This window comes from Dendrobates tinctorius, unplaced genomic scaffold, assembly GCF_039654945.1.
Source record: "Dendrobates tinctorius isolate UK_male_01 unplaced genomic scaffold, ASM3965494v1 ptg000057l, whole genome shotgun sequence".
Lineage (NCBI taxonomy): Eukaryota > Metazoa > Chordata > Amphibia > Anura > Dendrobatidae > Dendrobates > Dendrobates tinctorius.
This window is the reverse complement of record NW_027361725.1, coordinates 971,857-989,829: the sequence shown is the minus strand read 5'-3', so window position 1 is coordinate 989,829 and position 17,973 is coordinate 971,857. Positions and strand designations below refer to the sequence as shown.

The 17,973-nt window shown below is 39.1% G+C and overlaps 1 protein-coding gene across 1 annotated transcript in view; it reads right to left on the bottom strand.

The window, feature by feature from the left end:
- Window positions 1–345: 345 nt before the first annotated feature.
- The window catches only part of LOC141091893 (cytosolic phospholipase A2 delta-like), an 89,286-nt gene continuing 71,658 nt past the window's right edge, over window positions 346–17,973 (bottom strand). Inside the window, exons 10-20 of the mRNA XM_073577654.1 lie at window positions 16,983–17,020; window positions 12,487–12,622; window positions 10,859–10,995; window positions 7,086–7,308; window positions 5,547–5,664; window positions 4,611–4,748; window positions 4,243–4,350; window positions 3,952–4,146; window positions 3,532–3,698; window positions 3,024–3,207; window positions 346–653 (exon numbers count right to left, since the gene is read on the bottom strand). Coding sequence (XP_073433755.1) covers window positions 412–653; window positions 3,024–3,207; window positions 3,532–3,698; window positions 3,952–4,146; window positions 4,243–4,350; window positions 4,611–4,748; window positions 5,547–5,664; window positions 7,086–7,308; window positions 10,859–10,995; window positions 12,487–12,622; window positions 16,983–17,020 — 1,686 coding nt within the window. The 3' untranslated portion in view covers window positions 346–411. The remainder of the gene's footprint in view (window positions 654–3,023; window positions 3,208–3,531; window positions 3,699–3,951; window positions 4,147–4,242; window positions 4,351–4,610; window positions 4,749–5,546; window positions 5,665–7,085; window positions 7,309–10,858; window positions 10,996–12,486; window positions 12,623–16,982; window positions 17,021–17,973) is intronic.

The window sequence follows — 17,973 nt, the reverse complement described above, 5'->3', positions numbered from 1 at the left end:
GGAAAGAGGGCATGTGACGACAAGGTAGGAAGAAGTGGGGTGCTTTACTGCAGGAGAAAAGAATCTCACACTCAGCGAACAGTTTAAGGCATAAATTACACCCATCAAGAAACTGAGCAACAAGTAAAAAGCAACCCTCCCAAATGTCCAAGTGCACTAAAATGTAAGAAAAAAAATTATTTAGAGATATAAAGTGAAGGTTCAGCTTTAAATTCACCTATCAAGCTATGATTAGGTGTAAAAATGATTATGCATCTACTCTTGATGGACTATAGTAAGTACTATGCTACATCTTTGAATCACATATCCATTGGTCACATCAATGTTCATATTAGATGCATTAAATTTGCATGATTTGAATATGTTTATTTGACCAGTTCCAAGGAAAATTCTGATTCAAGTTTTCAGGCATTATGTTTTCTTCTGAGCCTCGAAAGTTCCTCGTGAAGGGATCCTCGCTCTCCTCCTCTGGACAGCAGTGTGCAGGGCATCGAGGATTAGCTCTGTATTGTTCACAAGGTTATATTGTGTTAATTTCATCAGCCTGTCAAAGTCCGACTCGCTATAAGTAAAGTTTGTTAAAAAGTAGGGGGAGAAAGCTCCTGTAACATCCACATTCCCATCTGACATTTCTTCTGGAGATCTTAACACACCTGAAAGAGGAATTGAGAAACAAAATTAATTGTCTTGAACAGGCAGTCAGTAAAGGGTTGCATTTGTTTGCTTTAGCTCCATTACTTTGGGAAGTCATGCAGTAAGTATGGATTAAGAATTCAGTGGGAAGAATTCTCTATGTGTACCATTGGGGATCAGTAAATACTAGAGATGTGCAGATCTTTTGACATTACAGTTAAACAAACTTTCCTCAAAAATTGGATTTGCTGCAAATAAATTCATGTGCATCTCAATACTGGAAACCTTGCAATTACTTAGAAAATACATGTGGGGGAGAAGAAACACAGTGAGAGAGAGAAAAAATACATGTGGGGGAGAGGAAACACAGAGAGAGAAAGAGAGATAGAGAAAATACATGTGGGGGAGAAGAAACACAGTGAGAGAGAGAAAAAATACATGTGGGGGAGAGGAAACACAGAGAGAGAAAGAGAGATAGAGAAAATACATGTGGGGGAGAGGAAACACAGTGAGAGAGAGAAAAAATACATGTGGGGGAGAGGAAACACAGTGAGAGAAAGAGAGATAGAGAAAATACATGTGGGGGAGAGGAAACACAGTGAGAGAGAACCCTGATGACCATAAAAGTTTACACTCAACAGGAGAGCAAGAGATTGAGAGGACTCATGACCAAAAGAGTTTAGACTCTACAGGTGAGCGAGAACTCTGCTAACCATATGAGCTTATACTCTACAGGAGAGCGAGAACTCTGCTGACAATAAGAGCTTACACTCTACAGGAGAGAGAGGACCTCGCTGATCATAAGAGCTTACACTCTACAGGAGAGAGAGGACCCTACTGACCATAAGAGAGAGAGAGGACCCCACTGACCATAAGAGCTTACACTCTACAGGAGAGAGAGGACCCTACTGACCATAAGAGAGAGAGAGGACCCCACTGACCATAAGAGCTTACACTCTAAAGGACAGAGAAAGAGAACATCTAAACCAAGTCTAAAAATGCAGTTGCATTCAAAACACGTCTGATGTATCCATACTCCTCATTGCTCCCCCCTATCTCCATAATCTTAGAGATTGCTTTTCCTATGTGAATGTTTTTTGCTGTGATTTAAAAATCAATGGAATAAATGATACATATTTTTAATACCTCTATAGAATTAAACTGGAAGTTGGATCATTTTTTTTTCTTTTATCTATCTACATAACGCTGTGCAGTAGCATGAATCGCGAGCTTCCATATCGATTGAACTACTTGAAGGGTGAACTGTTTTTTCTTTCTTTTTTATCTCCAAAAGAGAGATCCCCTATGACTATAAGAGCATACACTCCACAGGAGAGAGAGGGAGGACTCTGCTGACCATAAGAGCTTACACTCTACAGGAGAGAGAGGACCCCACTGATCATAAGAGCTTACACTCTACAGGAGAGAGAAAGAAAACAGCTGATCTTAAGCACTTACACACTACAGGTGAGAGAGGACTCCGCTGACCATAAGAGCTTGCACTCTACAGGAGAGAAAGGACCCTACTGACCATAAACTCTTACACTCTACAGGAGAGAGGACTCCGCTGACCATAAGAGCTTACACTCTACAGGAGAGAGAGAGGACTCCACTGACCATAAGAGCTTACACTCTACAGGAGAGAGAGAACCCCACTGATCATAAGAGCTTACACTCTACAGGAGAGAGAAGACACAGCCGATCATAAGAGCTTACACACTACAGGAAAGAGAGGACTCCGCTGACCATAAGAGCTTACACTCTACAGGAGAGAGAGAGGACTCCGCTGACCATAAGACCTTATACTCTACAGTAGAGAGAAACTTACCTAATGACTATGGAGATGGAAAACAACTTCGCCATCTAAACTGTGCTCACCTGGGGACTACTGATCTTTGATCACCCTGGTACTGACCACTGCTGTACGAAGTATGATAATCTGCTAGATCTCATAATTGCAGGGCAATATGGAGAGCCCAGTGTGGCAATGCAAAATTATGTTCGTGCTCTTTTTACTTCAGTAGTGTGAAAAATGGTTCAGGGCAAGGTTATGGGGTTTTTTTTTCAAATCGAATCTCAAAATGTTCGAATTCACATAAAACTTTGAATTTCTGGAAATTCGACTCAAACTCTCGATCCTCTCTGAATCAATCTGCTCATCTCTTGTAAATATGGATTTGAACTCCTGTACAGCATTGCTGGCAATGCAAATCTGATTTCCTGTGACTTCCTAGTACAATTAGCAGAATGTAGGCATCTTTTGCCGATAGCCATGCTTGCTCCTTATTGTCCTCTATCACACAAATTGCTCTTACTAGTAATTTTAAAAAGTATCTTTGGAAACTTCTGAGAGTAAAATCAGAACAGTTCACGTCACGTTGCGATCATACCTGGTTCCTTAAATTTTTTGAAAGTGTCATTCACAAGAGGAAAGTGAAGCACAATGGGACAAATGTTATTATCATCATTGAAGACGTAGCACTCTTTGTGCGTCTTCCTCTCCTCCTCACTCAGCGATACCTTGGGGAATCCGATACCTTGTGTAGTGCAGTAATTACAAGTCTGTTCCACCGACTGCAAAAAGATAAGAGCAAGTAAACAAATAACTTTCCATAAAATGAATGTTTGATGAACGACTTCTCCCAGCATGCCTTACAACAGAATACATATTTCCTAATTATTTGTACTTTCGTTAGTATATGCCATTTGCTTCTGGCGATGGAACGCAATCTGGTCTAATGAGGCTATGTGCACACAGAGTTTTTTTTAGCGGGTCTACTTGAAAAACCACTTGAAAAGCTCTTCCTATTCATTTCTATTGTAAAACTATTTTGCTGTTCATATTTTTAGTCTTCTGCGTGTTTTTTGTTACTTTTTACCTAAGTGAAATTTACCGACCTGAAGGGGGGTGTCTAGAGTATAATCAAAAGATATAATGACGTCCACTTTTCTCTCTGGTTTGAGTAAAGGCGGAAAACTGGCATTAATGAAATAACCGGCATCCACAAGACACAGATTGTCAGCAAGCGGTGTCAGCTTATTCGGAAAACTGTCTAAATTGGTATCTGAAAGACAAAAGCGAGAACAATAATAATTCCATTATTGATTTTCAGATATTTCAATATGTTAAGTTACGACTTGACAATGATTAAGACGGACTTTGGCCCCATTCCCATGATGAGCTTTTGATGTTGCAGATTTTCTGCACCCATTAAGTAAAATAGGTTACTTGCATTTTTTTCTAAAATACGCAGGGTAAAAAAATCTCACCAAAAACTCACTGTGTGAACGTAGCCTAAAGAGCCTGAATTGAATTACCTTTCCATGTGGTGAACTGAGGCTGCTGATGATAATCTTTATGCAAGTAAAGTCCCTGCAAAAAATTATGTTGTTCCCCATCTATGGGTCTGTTGGTCAGTAGCCCCTTCCAAAGGCGACTGAAAGTACTAGACGGCGTGAACAGGTGGGTTCTCGTGTGCGCAGATTCTCTTCTCACCTGAATATATTCTTTGTCTTAGGAAGAACAATTAAATTATTACACCTTCCTCGTCATCACCGCTTACCTTACGGTATATTTATGTAGATATGAATAAAAAAAAAGAAATATACCAATATCCTTAATTCTGTCCTGAACCCAAGTGTCCCAGAAGGCATCCAGGTGGGCTGTTAAATACCAGGTGTCCACTAAATTCAAGGAAAAAACGTTTCCCCATAAACCTAGAGGAAAGGAAAAGCAAAATACATTTGTGAATTTTGGATCCTATTGCCAAAAGAATAAATAAAAGAATAATAATTTGACAGCTGACATTTCTGCGGTCAAATATACAGTCTTTGGTGGTATGTACAATTTCTCATTTATATTTAGTCCTTAAAGGGGTTGTCCAACCAAAACAAGTTATCACATATTAGATATCTTATCGATCGGTGGGATCCGACTGCTGGGTCCCGCACTAATGGCACCAAGCATGAAGCCTCACCTTGCAGAAAGCAAATACGAGGTTCTGGGTGTTTCTTCATCAGTCGACCCATGTAGAATTCACTCCCAAAATCCTCTGTTCGGATGGAGGCACCATATTTGAGAAGTCCAACTTCATAGGGGGTAAATTCACACCACTCTGAAATTACAATGTTTAACAAACGGATTTTTAGCATCTATAAATATTCACTTAATGTTTCTGCTATTGCAGTATGGTACTGTGTGCCCCGGGTCTTGTACCAATTTTTTGGCTTGGCATTATTGCTTCCAAATGGAATCCATTATTAATGTGATGGATCCAAATGATCCTGATGGGCCTCTTGAACTCTTAGAAAAAACCTGGTGACGGATTTTCTTTATGTAACCGGAGAGCAGTGTGATGTAGGGTCTGAGAGTCTAATTCCAAGGATGTGTCCCTTATTAGGCTGTATGCTTTTTCAATAAAATCAGGGTTTTATCAGCAGGAGATTATCACTGCAGGACTAGGTGTCTCATGCCTCCTAATCCTGATGTTCTGTGTAATTCTGCCCCATCAATAATTGGCAGCTTTCCAATCAGGGGTGTTGGCGGGGTTATACAGGACTCCGTAATCAGAGCTCTGCTAGATCTGGAGTGGAGAAAACTGTATGTGTATCACAACTGATGCACCCAGTAAACTAAGTGACACATCACTGGAATCAGGGTCTCTTCCCCTACATCAGATGAGGTAGCAAAAGCCTGTTGACAGATTCCCTTTAAGGGGTTCAAAACCAGAGCTTTTCACTATTAAGACTCCTCAGAATAAGACAAGTCTCTGGTGGTTTCTGTGCAGTACAAGGCAGAATTGAAACATTTTTGGATGAATTTTTCGTAAATACCATTGGTTACCAACACGCAGAAGAGATTTTTGATTGTTTATTATATATGATGCATGACAGATGTCCAACAATGTAGATACCTTTAAAATCCAGCGTGCTAATAGTGTTCTGTTTCACATTAAGAGCAAGGTAAATAGGTAATGGATTTTGACCATTGTCCAAGGCTGCTTGCTGATCAGAAAGCCTGCTCTCATTTCTCTGAAAGTACAAAATAAGGAAATGGGACATATATAAGAAAGCTACATATTACAGAATAAGGTGAAACTCCTTGTTTGCTGACTGATGCCAGATCTGATGCAGAAATATCAGTGAATTCCCACTGAATGGAATGGGCTTTGCAGAAATCCACATGCATAGAATTTCATTTACGGCTCATTCAGTCTCCGCTAGTTTCATTAGTGACTTTGCTCAGAGTTACATCAGATTTTCATTCGAGTTTGGTCCAGGTTTTATCAGTTTTTTCCGATGAGAAAAATATAGTTTCTCTATCTTATATCTAGCAATCCATGAAAAACGGGCAGCAATCAGATGGCATCCGTTTTTTTTTTCTTCTAACCCGGACCCATAGGTTTTTGATCCAACACTTGGATCAATATCAGACATGTCTCCACCATTTTACGCTAAACACCCAGTCCATGAAAACTAATTGGACATGTGTTCCGCCCCATAGTCTATACTAGGTCCAAATTACATCTGTGAAAAACACGGATAGAACATAAAAAAAAGAGCATTTAAATTAATTCTAAGACACCTCAAAGCAGCAAAAAACAATAAACAAAAAAAGCAATAAAAAAGAAAAAAATACAAAAAAGGAAAAATACAAAACGAGAAAAAAAGATTAAAAAATACAAAAAAGGGAAGAAAAATGAAAAAAAAGATCAAAACAAAAAAGCAATAACACAACAACTTCTAACAAAGCAAACTGACATCATATCAATGTAATTTTACAATTGTTCAATAGCCTAAACAGAAAATATTTCTTATCTTCTCTACCTCCAGTATTTGCTCAGTATTTTACATCAGTATTTGTAAGCTTAAAACAGAAGTGGAACAATCAGAGGAAAAGTATAATAGAAACACGTCACCACTTCTGGATTTATCACCCACTCCTGGTTTCGGCTTACACATACTGGTGTAAAATACTGAACGTGTGAATGTGGCCTTACTGTTCTTCTCTTATAAAGAAGAAATTCTTGATTTAAAAGGTATATATACTTATTCGAACACTTAAACTTTCTCGTTAGTGTAACCTAAACTTTTTCAAGTCGCTCATTTCCATAAAACTAATCCAAAGATCATCTCCTTATCCAGAACAGGTACGCTGTGATTGATTTTCAGCTCCACCATATATAAACCATGCTAAATTCTGTTAAAATGGCAGACAACTTATTGCAGACCCAACACATCCTGGTGACCATTGAAGGGGGTCTCTTAAACGCTGTGTATTTCCATCATGTGACATTCATTTTCTGCATTAGTCCCATTCTTCGGTTCCTGAATGATCTAAGCACAAATTCCAATCTGACTTAAGCAAAAGTAACATGAGATCAGAATCAGATTTTGGCTATTTTATATGACAATACATAGACCACGATATTTATAAAATTCACATTTCTCACCCCATTGTACCACATTGATTCAAGCATTAGTCCCCAGAGGTCGGTAAATGATGGTTTCTGACCGTCCTCGGCAGCCTGATGGAGCTCCTTGTGATAGTACTTTATACGATCCACTGAAAATGTATTCAGCTTGTTTTTGGTCACATTCTTCTTTATATTGTGTATGGCTTCAGACAGCTTGTTGTGTGACCAGTTAGGGTCCTCGTAGAGTTTACTTGTGGTCCTAATAGAAAAGTAACTCGACGTTAATAAATTGGCCAAGTAGCTTTAAAAAGAGGCTTAAGCTCGGGCTACATGGTGACGTGTCGTGCGACAGCAGTTCTTAGATAAGACCAGAGACCACAAAGACCTGTGCAAGTTGGCTATGACTTGTAATTTCCCGACTGTTTTAGAGTTGTGATTTTTGAAGGAAAGTCACAGACGTACGTGACATGCATTGAACTCTAAGGCAAGCGAGTTCCGTGAAACTGGCAACCAGAGAAAATCCAACACATTTGGAATCACATGCGACTCTGTGACACTATGGGGAATCGTTAGATGTGATGTCACAATACGATACAGCGATATCACAAGTCGCCATGTAACCGAGGATCAAATTCACACTTTGCAGGCTTGGATGAAGATCATAATTGTACACAAAAAAATTACATGTGCACAGGGCGTAAAGCTGTATTCACAAGTGATGTTTATGCAGTGGCTTTTACAATTTATTTTTCTTGCAAAAATTACAGTATAAAAAGGTCAAAATTGAATTTAAAAAAATAGATTTTTCTTCTGCAGATATACGAACTGCTGCAGTTTTCACACCTGCAGAATGCTTATTATGCTGAGGACTTTAAGCACTGCATATTTCACCCATTGCGATGCTAGAGTACCAAAATTCATGTATAGCACATGGGGATTTTGCTGCAGATTTGCTGAAAATTGGCAGCAAAATTCATGAAGACCCCAGTGATGTCTGAATTCACGCTTAAAGCTAAACTGTCACCAGGTTTTCCAATGTAAGCTAAAGCCTCTAACTTTAACTATTATATTACCGTGGTCCATCAACCTGAATACAAGCCTCCAACAAAGAATTCCTTTCATTCGTCTCCAGCGTCGTATGCTAATCAGCATGGAACGGCTCAATGGAGGATCAGTGGTGACTGGTTTGCACCTCCTCTAATGGCGGAATCGCCATCCTCCTGCCTTGATTAATGAGGATGACGTATTCTAGGTCATCCATAAATGGCTGCCAATCTTGTGCCTGCCGCAGTTGAAGCACAGGAGCACTTTGCTGTGCCTTAGTAAGGGCAGAACAAAGTCTTGTAATGCGCCAGCACCTGTTAACCAGAGGTGACGTCAGCGCTGGCACATGCCACCAGATTTGGGTGTACGGTAGCGCATGGAGGCATGAGACATATTACCGGGAAGCCGTATGACCTTCACAGGTTTTGAGTGCCCAGATTTACGATGTGTACATTTTTTTAAATATACTTCTTGTGAACTTGATACATTCCAAGGTACCGTTAATGATCTTTTTCCAAGGATAGAAAAAGAGCACCTTATTTCTGGAGATCCTCTGACTTCAGCATTCAGGAGTTCCCATTTTCAGTACCAGCCTATAATCTTAGGTTAGTGCCCATAATTGCAAATTTTAGGAAACTTTCAAATACACATTAAAAATAAAAATTCTGCACATTTGTAGTGTGAATATAAAAATGGATATTTTGAGTCCATATTGAACCATATTGAATTTATTCAAACAATTACAGAGCAGCATTGCTGGTCATACAGTAATAGACAGACAATGCTCATAGGGACACAATCTTGAGAACTGTTTACTCATTGTCTGAAAGCCTTTACCTCACAAACAATTATATGTTTCTCTATGTTTGTTTTTGTAAAACATGAATGTTTATTTAATCGCTGTCTGTGGTGGTTTTATCTAATCCATGTGGGCTTTTATATTCAGGGTTTATGGCCCATTATCTGATGTTTGACTGGTATACACCCCCGAGTACTTCAGGAATTAAGTACAGTCATAGATAGACCATTATTTTTAATCTTTAAAGATTCCATAATAACAGGATCTGTACAACAGGACTGGCGTATAGCAAATGTGGTGCCAATATTCAAAAAGGGGACAAAAACTGAACTTGGAAATTATAGGCCAGTAAGCTTAACTTCAACTGTGGGTAAAATCCTGGAGGGATTTTTAAGAGATGCTATACTGGAGTGTCTGAAGAAGAGTAACCTCATGACCCAATATCAACATGGGTTTTACAAGGGACCATTCCTGTCAGACTAATCTGATAAGCTTTTATGAAGAGGTAAGTTCCGGACTGGACCAAGGAAATGCAGTGGACGTGGTGTATATGGACTTTTCAAAAGCTTTCGATATGGTGCCACACAAAAGGTTGATACATAAAATGAGAACAATGGGGAAAGGGGAAAATATGTGTAAGCGGGTTAAGAGCTGGCTCAGGGATAGGAAACAAAGGGTGGTTATTAATGGAGCACACTCGGACTGGGTTACGGTTAGCAATGGGGTACCACAGGGGTCAGTATTGGGCCTGCTTCTTTTTAACATATTTATTAATGACCTTGTAGGGGGCATACAGAGTAGAATTTCAATATTTGCAGAGGACACTAAACTCTGCAGGGTAATTAATACAGAGGAGGACAATTTTATATTACAGGAGGATTTATGTAAACTAAAAGCTTGGGCTGATAAATGGCAAATGAGCTTTAATGGGGATAAATGTAAGGTCATGCACTTGGGTAGAACAAACAAGATGTATATTTATGTGATTAATTGTAAAACACTGGGCAAAACTGTTACTGAAAAGGATCTGGGTGTATGGGTGGACAACAAACTCATATTTAGTGGCCAGTGTCAGGCAGCTGCTGCAAAAGCAAATAAAATAATGGGATGCATTAAAAGAGGCATAGATGCTCATGAGGAGAACATAATTTTACCTCTATATAAATCACTAGTGTGACCTCACTTAGAATACGGTGTACAGTTCTGGTCTCCGGTGTATAAGAAAGACATAGCTGAACTGGAGCGGGTGCCAAGAAGAGCAACCAAGGTTATTAGGGAACTAGGGGGTCTGCAATACCAAGACAGGTTATTACACTTGGGGTTATTTAGTTTTGAAAATCGAAGGCTTAGGGGTGATCTTATTACAATGTATAAAAATATATGCAGGGACTGTACAAAGACCTTTCTAATGATCTTTTTACTCTTAGACCTGTGACGGGGACAAGGGGGCATCCTCTACGTCTGGAGGAAAGAAGGTTTAAGCATACTCACAGACGCGGATTCTTGAGGGGTAGGGTGAAACAAGAGTTAATACATAGTGTAAATCACTATATAAGGCCAGAGAAACATGACTGAGATAGAAGAAGAAACTTGGGTAGCTGTACGTGGGGATGCCCGTACAGTGTTGTGAATTTCCCAGGGGTTCTCTGTCTTGGTGTTGCTTCTCTGATATTCCAGATGGATGATGTTTAAAAGCCTCTTGGTGATGGATGTGAGTATATGTAGCTAATCTTTATATATACTTAATCATTATATGTATTTAATCTTTATATGTACTTATCCTTTGTATGTTAAAATATACAAAAGTGTACGCAATCATACTATTCCTTTAATTTTGTTCTTTGAAACAAAAATTGGGTTATATTGCAAGCAGTAGCCTTCTTCAAAGCTGTGTCCAAACCTTAGTGTTAAAAACTTGGCAATACAACATTTTACGACAACATAATCTACTAAAGACATTTCTTACCATGTGGAACCAGAAGCACTCGCTATGTATGTAACACAGTCTAACAGATCCATGTTCTGCAGTCCACACAAATGACTGTACAGACATGCCATAGCTCGGGCTCCGCCACCTGTGGCCATGATTGCCACAACTGGAGTCTGCAAAACAAAAGCTGGTTAATAGTTAACAGTTTTCCCTGGGTTCACTAGCCCTATGCAGAGACATGACTGTGTTACTCTTTTCGCATGACATTACAATATACATTTTTCTTTGCTATCAGCACAATGTGTGTATTTTTCTGAAATACAGAGTAAAAGAAATTTGTACAAATGAAGTAACTGAAAGTGAGTCCCCATCTATAATATAATAATGAAATGTTAAAGGGGTATTCTCAAGTTTTAAAGTTAGACAGCTTGAAAAAAGTAAGTTTGCAATCGACTTGCTTTTTCTATCTGCTGTCATTCTATGACAGCTTTTATTTTACATAGAACACAGCTGGTTTCTGAAGAGATTTACCACAAGACCCTGGCCAGTGTGGACAATAGTTACATTCCATTAAAGGCGTTAACTCCTAACATATCAGTCACCTCTCTCCAGTCCATTGATTTTATTGCAGCAGTTATCTGCTCACTTTGCCCCCCTTCTGCTCCTAACAATCTGCTAATATAAATCTTGCAAAGTCACCAAACCCCCAGCATGAGCAGCTTCCAGAGCAGTTCTCCTAATCCTGGCTCTCACTGTCCTGAACTATGTGTTTGTTCAAATGTCCTGTTATCTGTGTATGTAAATTATTCTGTAATAAGAGATTTTATCTTGCACAGTGAACAGCTTATATCCAGGGAACTTGACCACCATTGAATGCCTAGACCCTTGTCAGGAGTGTGCAATAGTTAAGGCCCCGTCACACTAAGCAATATCGCTAGCAATATCGCAATAACGTCACTGGTTTTGTGACGTAGCAGCGATATTGCTAGCGATATCGCTATGTGTGATACTTACCTCCAACCGGCTCCCCCGCTGGTTATCGCTGATCGCGTGAGAACGGCCTGGGTCGTTTCTCGTCGTCAGCTTCCTGCTGGGCTTCCTGCTGTGGAGACGAGCGACGCATGGACGCGGGCGGGAGGACGTCAGAATCGCCTCGTCTGACAGGTAAGTAGCGACCCCCGACAGCTGCTATGTCGCTGGTGAGATCTGCCTGTTTGGCAGCTCACTAGAGACCATTTAGAGATGCACCAGCGATCCTTATCGTTGTCGGGATCGCAGGTGCATCGCTAAGTGTGACAATACCTTTAGATTCCAGGAGAGAAGATAACGGCTAACATCCCAGCAATCTCTCTCCAGCCAATTGATTTCTATACAGCAGTTCCCTGTCAGCTCCTGACATACTTCTTTTATCAGTTCTGTGAAATCATAATCCTCTGGACCCCAGCATCACGGCTCTCACTGTCCCTAGCCATGTGCATTTTCAAGTGCAATTTTATTTCTATATCTGAAGTCAGCAGAAGGAAATCTGCTCTCCATTACACTAAGAGTGGTAATAAGGTAAGTAAAAGAAGATGATAAAAAAAACTATCACACAGAGACTGGCCCAAGTACTCCTAAGTATGGGTTAAGCCTGGAGAAATTATTTCATTTTCCATGATCCTTACCTCTTCTCCTGCCAAATCTTCTTCCAACTGTAGAACTTTTTTTAATCTGTCAGCTACCAGTCTTTGGCGTTTTTGAAGGAATATTTTCTCTTTATCACATAAGTCAAACCCCAATCTCACATCAAGCTTTTCTGGACTGGAAATACATTAATATATGTAAGGAAAAATCAGTTGAAAGTGATTATAATTCTAGAGATACATTATACTGTTTAACATCTCTTGTATTAGGCTTCTTTTACACTTACCGGGTTTTTTGTGGCCCGTTATAGTGGGTCTGTATTGCCGTAATTTTCATGGTCTACCGCAATAACGGACTGCAAAAAACTTGCGGATTGCCGTTTTTCAGGTTTCCAATATTATGGAAAAAGTATTGGGAAAAAAACGGCGTTCCATAAAACCGGAAGTCACGGTGCACTGAAAAAAAAAAAACTTCCGTTGTTATTGCGGCCCCATTGATTTTCAATGGGGGCTGTGTCCGTAAGCCGTGAAAAAGATCGAGCAGGCGTGATCTTTTTCATGGCCGCAAATACGGCCCTCACGGCCATACGGCGCACCGTGGAATTATTGCGGCCCATTTTTGCGGCCCCATAGAAATCCATTGGGGCTGCAAAAACGGGACGCAAAAACACGGTAAGTGTAAAAGAAGCCTTAGGGAAAAAATATTACTTCTATGTGACCCCTGTGTAATGAGAAAGGGTCAGTTTGAACTACTTAGGTGCATTTACAATTGTCTAGCGAAAACATTACATGGGCCAAATGTAGTTCGTAAATGCAAAATCTACATTAATCATTCTCTATGTTAGCTCATTAGGTCTCCATGTTGGAAACAAAAACTACCTACAAAATGAATGCTATAACTCAAAGGGCGCAGTCAGATCGTCGTCTAAATTGGACTGAGATCAGAACACAATGCACGGACTGGCCAGCAGCTCCCCCAACCTGAGCGTGACAGTTGCATATAATTACATGTAGACATATAACTGCACCCTAACATTGTAAATCCTATAGCCAATATTGGGTTCAAAACCAGGCAACTGATAACTTGTGATTTTAGTAGCAAGATCAAGCTCACTTTATAATGTGATGTTTGGTTGCTACTTTTTCTACTGGCAGCCCCCCCAACCCAAAAAACCCCACAAAGCCTCAAATTAATTCTGGCATAAAACTGCAGAGCTAATTGGTGGATTGGAATAGGTTTCCCACTAACCAAGATGTGAGGACATCCATTACACGCAAATCTTCCAGATGAAAGAAGTGAAAGATATCAAGAAAAAAGTCACACACAATGGTAACGTTTATGGACAGTGCTAAAAAAAAAAAAAAAAAAACTACGCGTTTCTGAGTCCTGGGGTCTCCATTGTCAAGCTCAAAGATACATATACCAACAATGTCTCTTTGAGCTTGACAAAGAGGTCCTCAGTGGTCCAAAACGCATTGTTTCATTTTATGAGACCACTCTCAATAAACGTTATAATTGTGTATGATGTCTTTGTGGATCTCTTCCATTCATGATCATTTGCACTCTATGAATGTCTTGGTTAGTGAGAATCGTTTTGCAAGCCATCAATCGGTTCTTTGAACTCTCGGCTGAACCCTGTGGCCAACAAGGATAGGCTATTCATGCATCGCCGTAGAGTTGTGCCTAAACATTGCACAACTCATTATAGTGAGCCTCCATTTTTTCGGTGGTTAAGTCTTGTTTCTGTCCAGAAGCACTAACCCTCCGAGCATCCTATCTTAGCTTTGTCCTTTAGCTTTTTTCTTTTAGCTGAGAACATCACAAAATATGTAAGGGTTTAATGCTTCTGTATGTCATTCACTGACAGTAAAAAAGTAGTTAAAAATAAGGAGGAATGTAAACATTATATATATTAGAAAGCAGAATAACTTTTCATAATCACAGTCATCTGTCACGGTTCCATCACTTACTGTGGCCTAGGGACGCTGTGTGTGACAGCTCAGCTGCCCTATATGATCTGGAGTGAGCTGGACTGTCAGTGTTGTGAGTGACAGCTCAGTCATCGAATCTGAGGCTGGGGCGCATTGGGCTGTCAACATTTTGATTGAAAATCCTGGTGCTCAAATTGGCCACGCCTGCGAGTGTTCCTCCACGTGTCTCTTGATAATTTGCTAGCTATTTAGCTGGATAGCTATGAGCAGACCATTCTCAGCTGTGACTTTGCTCTGTGATGTGTGTACTTTGCTCTGTGTCTGATTTCCTGATCTTGTTACCGGACCTTGGATTTGTCTTGACTATTAACAATTCGTGTGTGTTATCCCATTTGCTCTTGATGCTCTCTGACCCCAGGTACCTGACCCTGAACTTGGTCTCTGACTATCCATTTCTTTTATCCCCTTATCTTGACGTAACCTCCTCGCATTGGACCCAGAATTTTTACTCAATTGGATAATGCTTTGTATTGCCTCTCTGAACTATGAACCCTCCTGGCATATAACTTTGGACCTCCTGATTACCCTGTTTCATGGCTTGTCCTTGAGTAGCGACTCAGTGTAACAGATCTTGCTTTATTGAAACAAAGGTGAAAAAAAACATTAATATGTATTCCCAACAGAAAGGTTACACATCACACTACAGCTTGATCAAGGGGAGGGTTTATCAGTTAAAAGCGTATAACTAACAGCGCAGAATTACATTTCTGTTTAAGAAAATTAATTCATAGTTCATTAAAAAGGAGTGATATCGTCATGACAGTGGCCATGTAAGGCCTCACTCAGACGTCCGTTTTTCACGTCTATGTTCTGTGTTTTTTATGAATAGAACATGCTGCCAGTATAGGCTACAGAGCTGTTGTGTGTGATAAACAGCAATTACATGAAAAATTCCAGTATTTCTGGCATGAATTCCTCTGCAGGACACAGACAGGATACTAGGGTAGAGGGGCAGTTGTGTGCAAAATCACTATCATTGTGCAACTGTAATCTAGAAGCAACGTTATGCACAAACAATTGCTATCTATAGTACCTCTCCCTCTCCTCATCTGGTCCCAGAATTACAGAATTCCTTGTACCGATCTTAAAGGGCCACTTAATATAGTGGTAATGGTGGTTTTGGAAAGGAGCCACGCCTTGGCTGGGTCCTTCCCTGGAGGAAGATCTGGCTAGTCCCGTGTTTGAGACTCTTAAATGAGGCTCCACGGACTTTATTTGCATATTCGTATTTCCCAGGGAGCATTGCACCTAGGATTTCACTGATTGAGCGCCTTTGCCGGCTGCCGCAGTGTTTTCTTTGACTGGTCTCCCTGAGGTCAGTGATTGTTTTGTGATGTTGATCTGTATTTTTACACCTATATAAATTATTTACAATTTCACAGTAAGCCAATAAGTGTGTTTTCGTCCCAAAAAATATACATTAAATCTTTCACTGACATGCTGTATTTTAGTTGTATCATCAGGGGCGGCCGCCAATCTTGCCGATACGTTACATCAAGATAGCATCAATAATAATTTGAGTGCAGTATGCACAACTTCCAGCCCCTGATGATCATGGCAGTAATCTTCTATGATGAAACGCGTAGGGCTTTACTTCAATGTTCAGGACTTTATTCACATGAGAATGACTCTGACTGGGATCTGCAACCTTAGATTCAATAACTGATCTCTGGCTCAGCATACAAAAACCGAGCCACAGATGCAGGGATTAATCCTATCCTTATATTTGTTTTAGGATACGGAGGGTGACCATGCATCCCACATTGGCATCTAGGAAAAAAGGTAGTCTAATATTATTTTAGCGACAGCTTCAACTAAAATACAGCGTGTTGCTGTTAATATTTTGATACATCTTCTGTCTGACAAAAAGATTTAGTGACATCTTTATTTAAACATACAGTATAGTATATGGTCGCCAAAAGGATATATAGATCTAAAGTTGGAAAACATATTGACAAAGACAATAGTGCTAATTCACTAATGAAATACCGCATGCTGCCATCACAAAGGCTTTTGGTTAACTAATGTCTTCATGGAGGCCCCTACTTATATATATTGCAAGACATAGGCTGAGTGCCTATTAAAGGGATATAATAAAACCAAAATTTAATATCTACCTGACCTATTGAGGGGGGAAAACCTAAGTGCCTACATGAAAGTAGGAAGGAAGCATTAATAATGTCGCCATAATAGTATTGGACCAAATAACAATATCCCAGCTCAAATTACTGGGAAAGGGGAATAATTAACCATCTTATTGTAAATCATCAAGATTAGTTATATAAAAGATTGGTTTTGCAGACCCCTCGTAGAAATACCAGTTATTTGTGGTTCATTAGATACCTCAGGGTTTTTATCTTCACACTATATGAAAGAGAACGTTTTAATATTCTTAAAATTAAAAGTTATGTCTTAGTTATGATTTTTCTTACTACAATTGGATTAGTCAGTGAAATATTTTCTATGTATATTATTTATTTTTTGCAAGAAACAATTGGGGGTTTTTTTGTCAGATAACTAACATTTGTACAAAGAAAATACTATACCATTCATTTAATCGAATCTGCATGTTCAAAGGTTTTCCCTGAAAGAGGAACAAAAAATGCACTAATCAGTTTCATCATCATGTTTCCTGAAAAGGATGACAATATTTTTTGCAAAATTTTATAATATTTCATAGGGGTAACGGTTCATTTTGCAAAAGTGACAAGCCAAGCCTGGCATGTCAGAGAGAGGAGACGTACAAGTGCTTCCCACAAAATTAGAATATCATCAAAAAGTTAATTTATTTCAGTTCTTCATTACAAAAAGGGAAACTCGTATATTATATAGAGCCATTACAGAGTGATCTATTTCACGTGTTTATTTCTGTTAATGTTGATGATTATGGCTTACAGCCAATGAAAACCCAAAAATCATTATCTCAGTAAATTAGAATAATTAACAAAAACATCTCCAAAGGTTTCCTAAGGGTTTATTAAAGGCCCCTTAGTATGTTTCAGTAGGCTCCACAATTATTTTTTTCTTTGCATTTTGTCATAACTCTTTTTTCTGTTGACATTGCTATACGAGGGCTTATTTTTTCAGTATTATTTTATTTGGTTGTGGCAGCATTTTATGATACTTACAAACTAATGCCCATGTTTTATTAACTCTGTATGAACATAAATAGGAAAAATAGACATGTTTTTCATCATTTTAAATTTTATGCTTTCCATTTGCTGCCCAAGTAGTATTCACTTTATTCTGTGGGTCAGCACAATTATGGTGATACCAAATTTATTTTATTTTATTACTTTTGTACAATAAATAAAAAAAAAAATCTTGTGTCACCATATTCTGAGTCATGAGGTGAACATTTTCCAGTCAGTTGTGTAACGGCTTACTTTGTGCATGACAATATGTACTTTTCACTAGTGCAATTTTTGGCAACTTTTGATGACTTTTTCCTTCTCTTTTTATGTTTTATTATTTTTGCAAAAGAAAATTGATGACATTTTTTTTTCATTATATACTGACAGCCATAACTTCATTTTT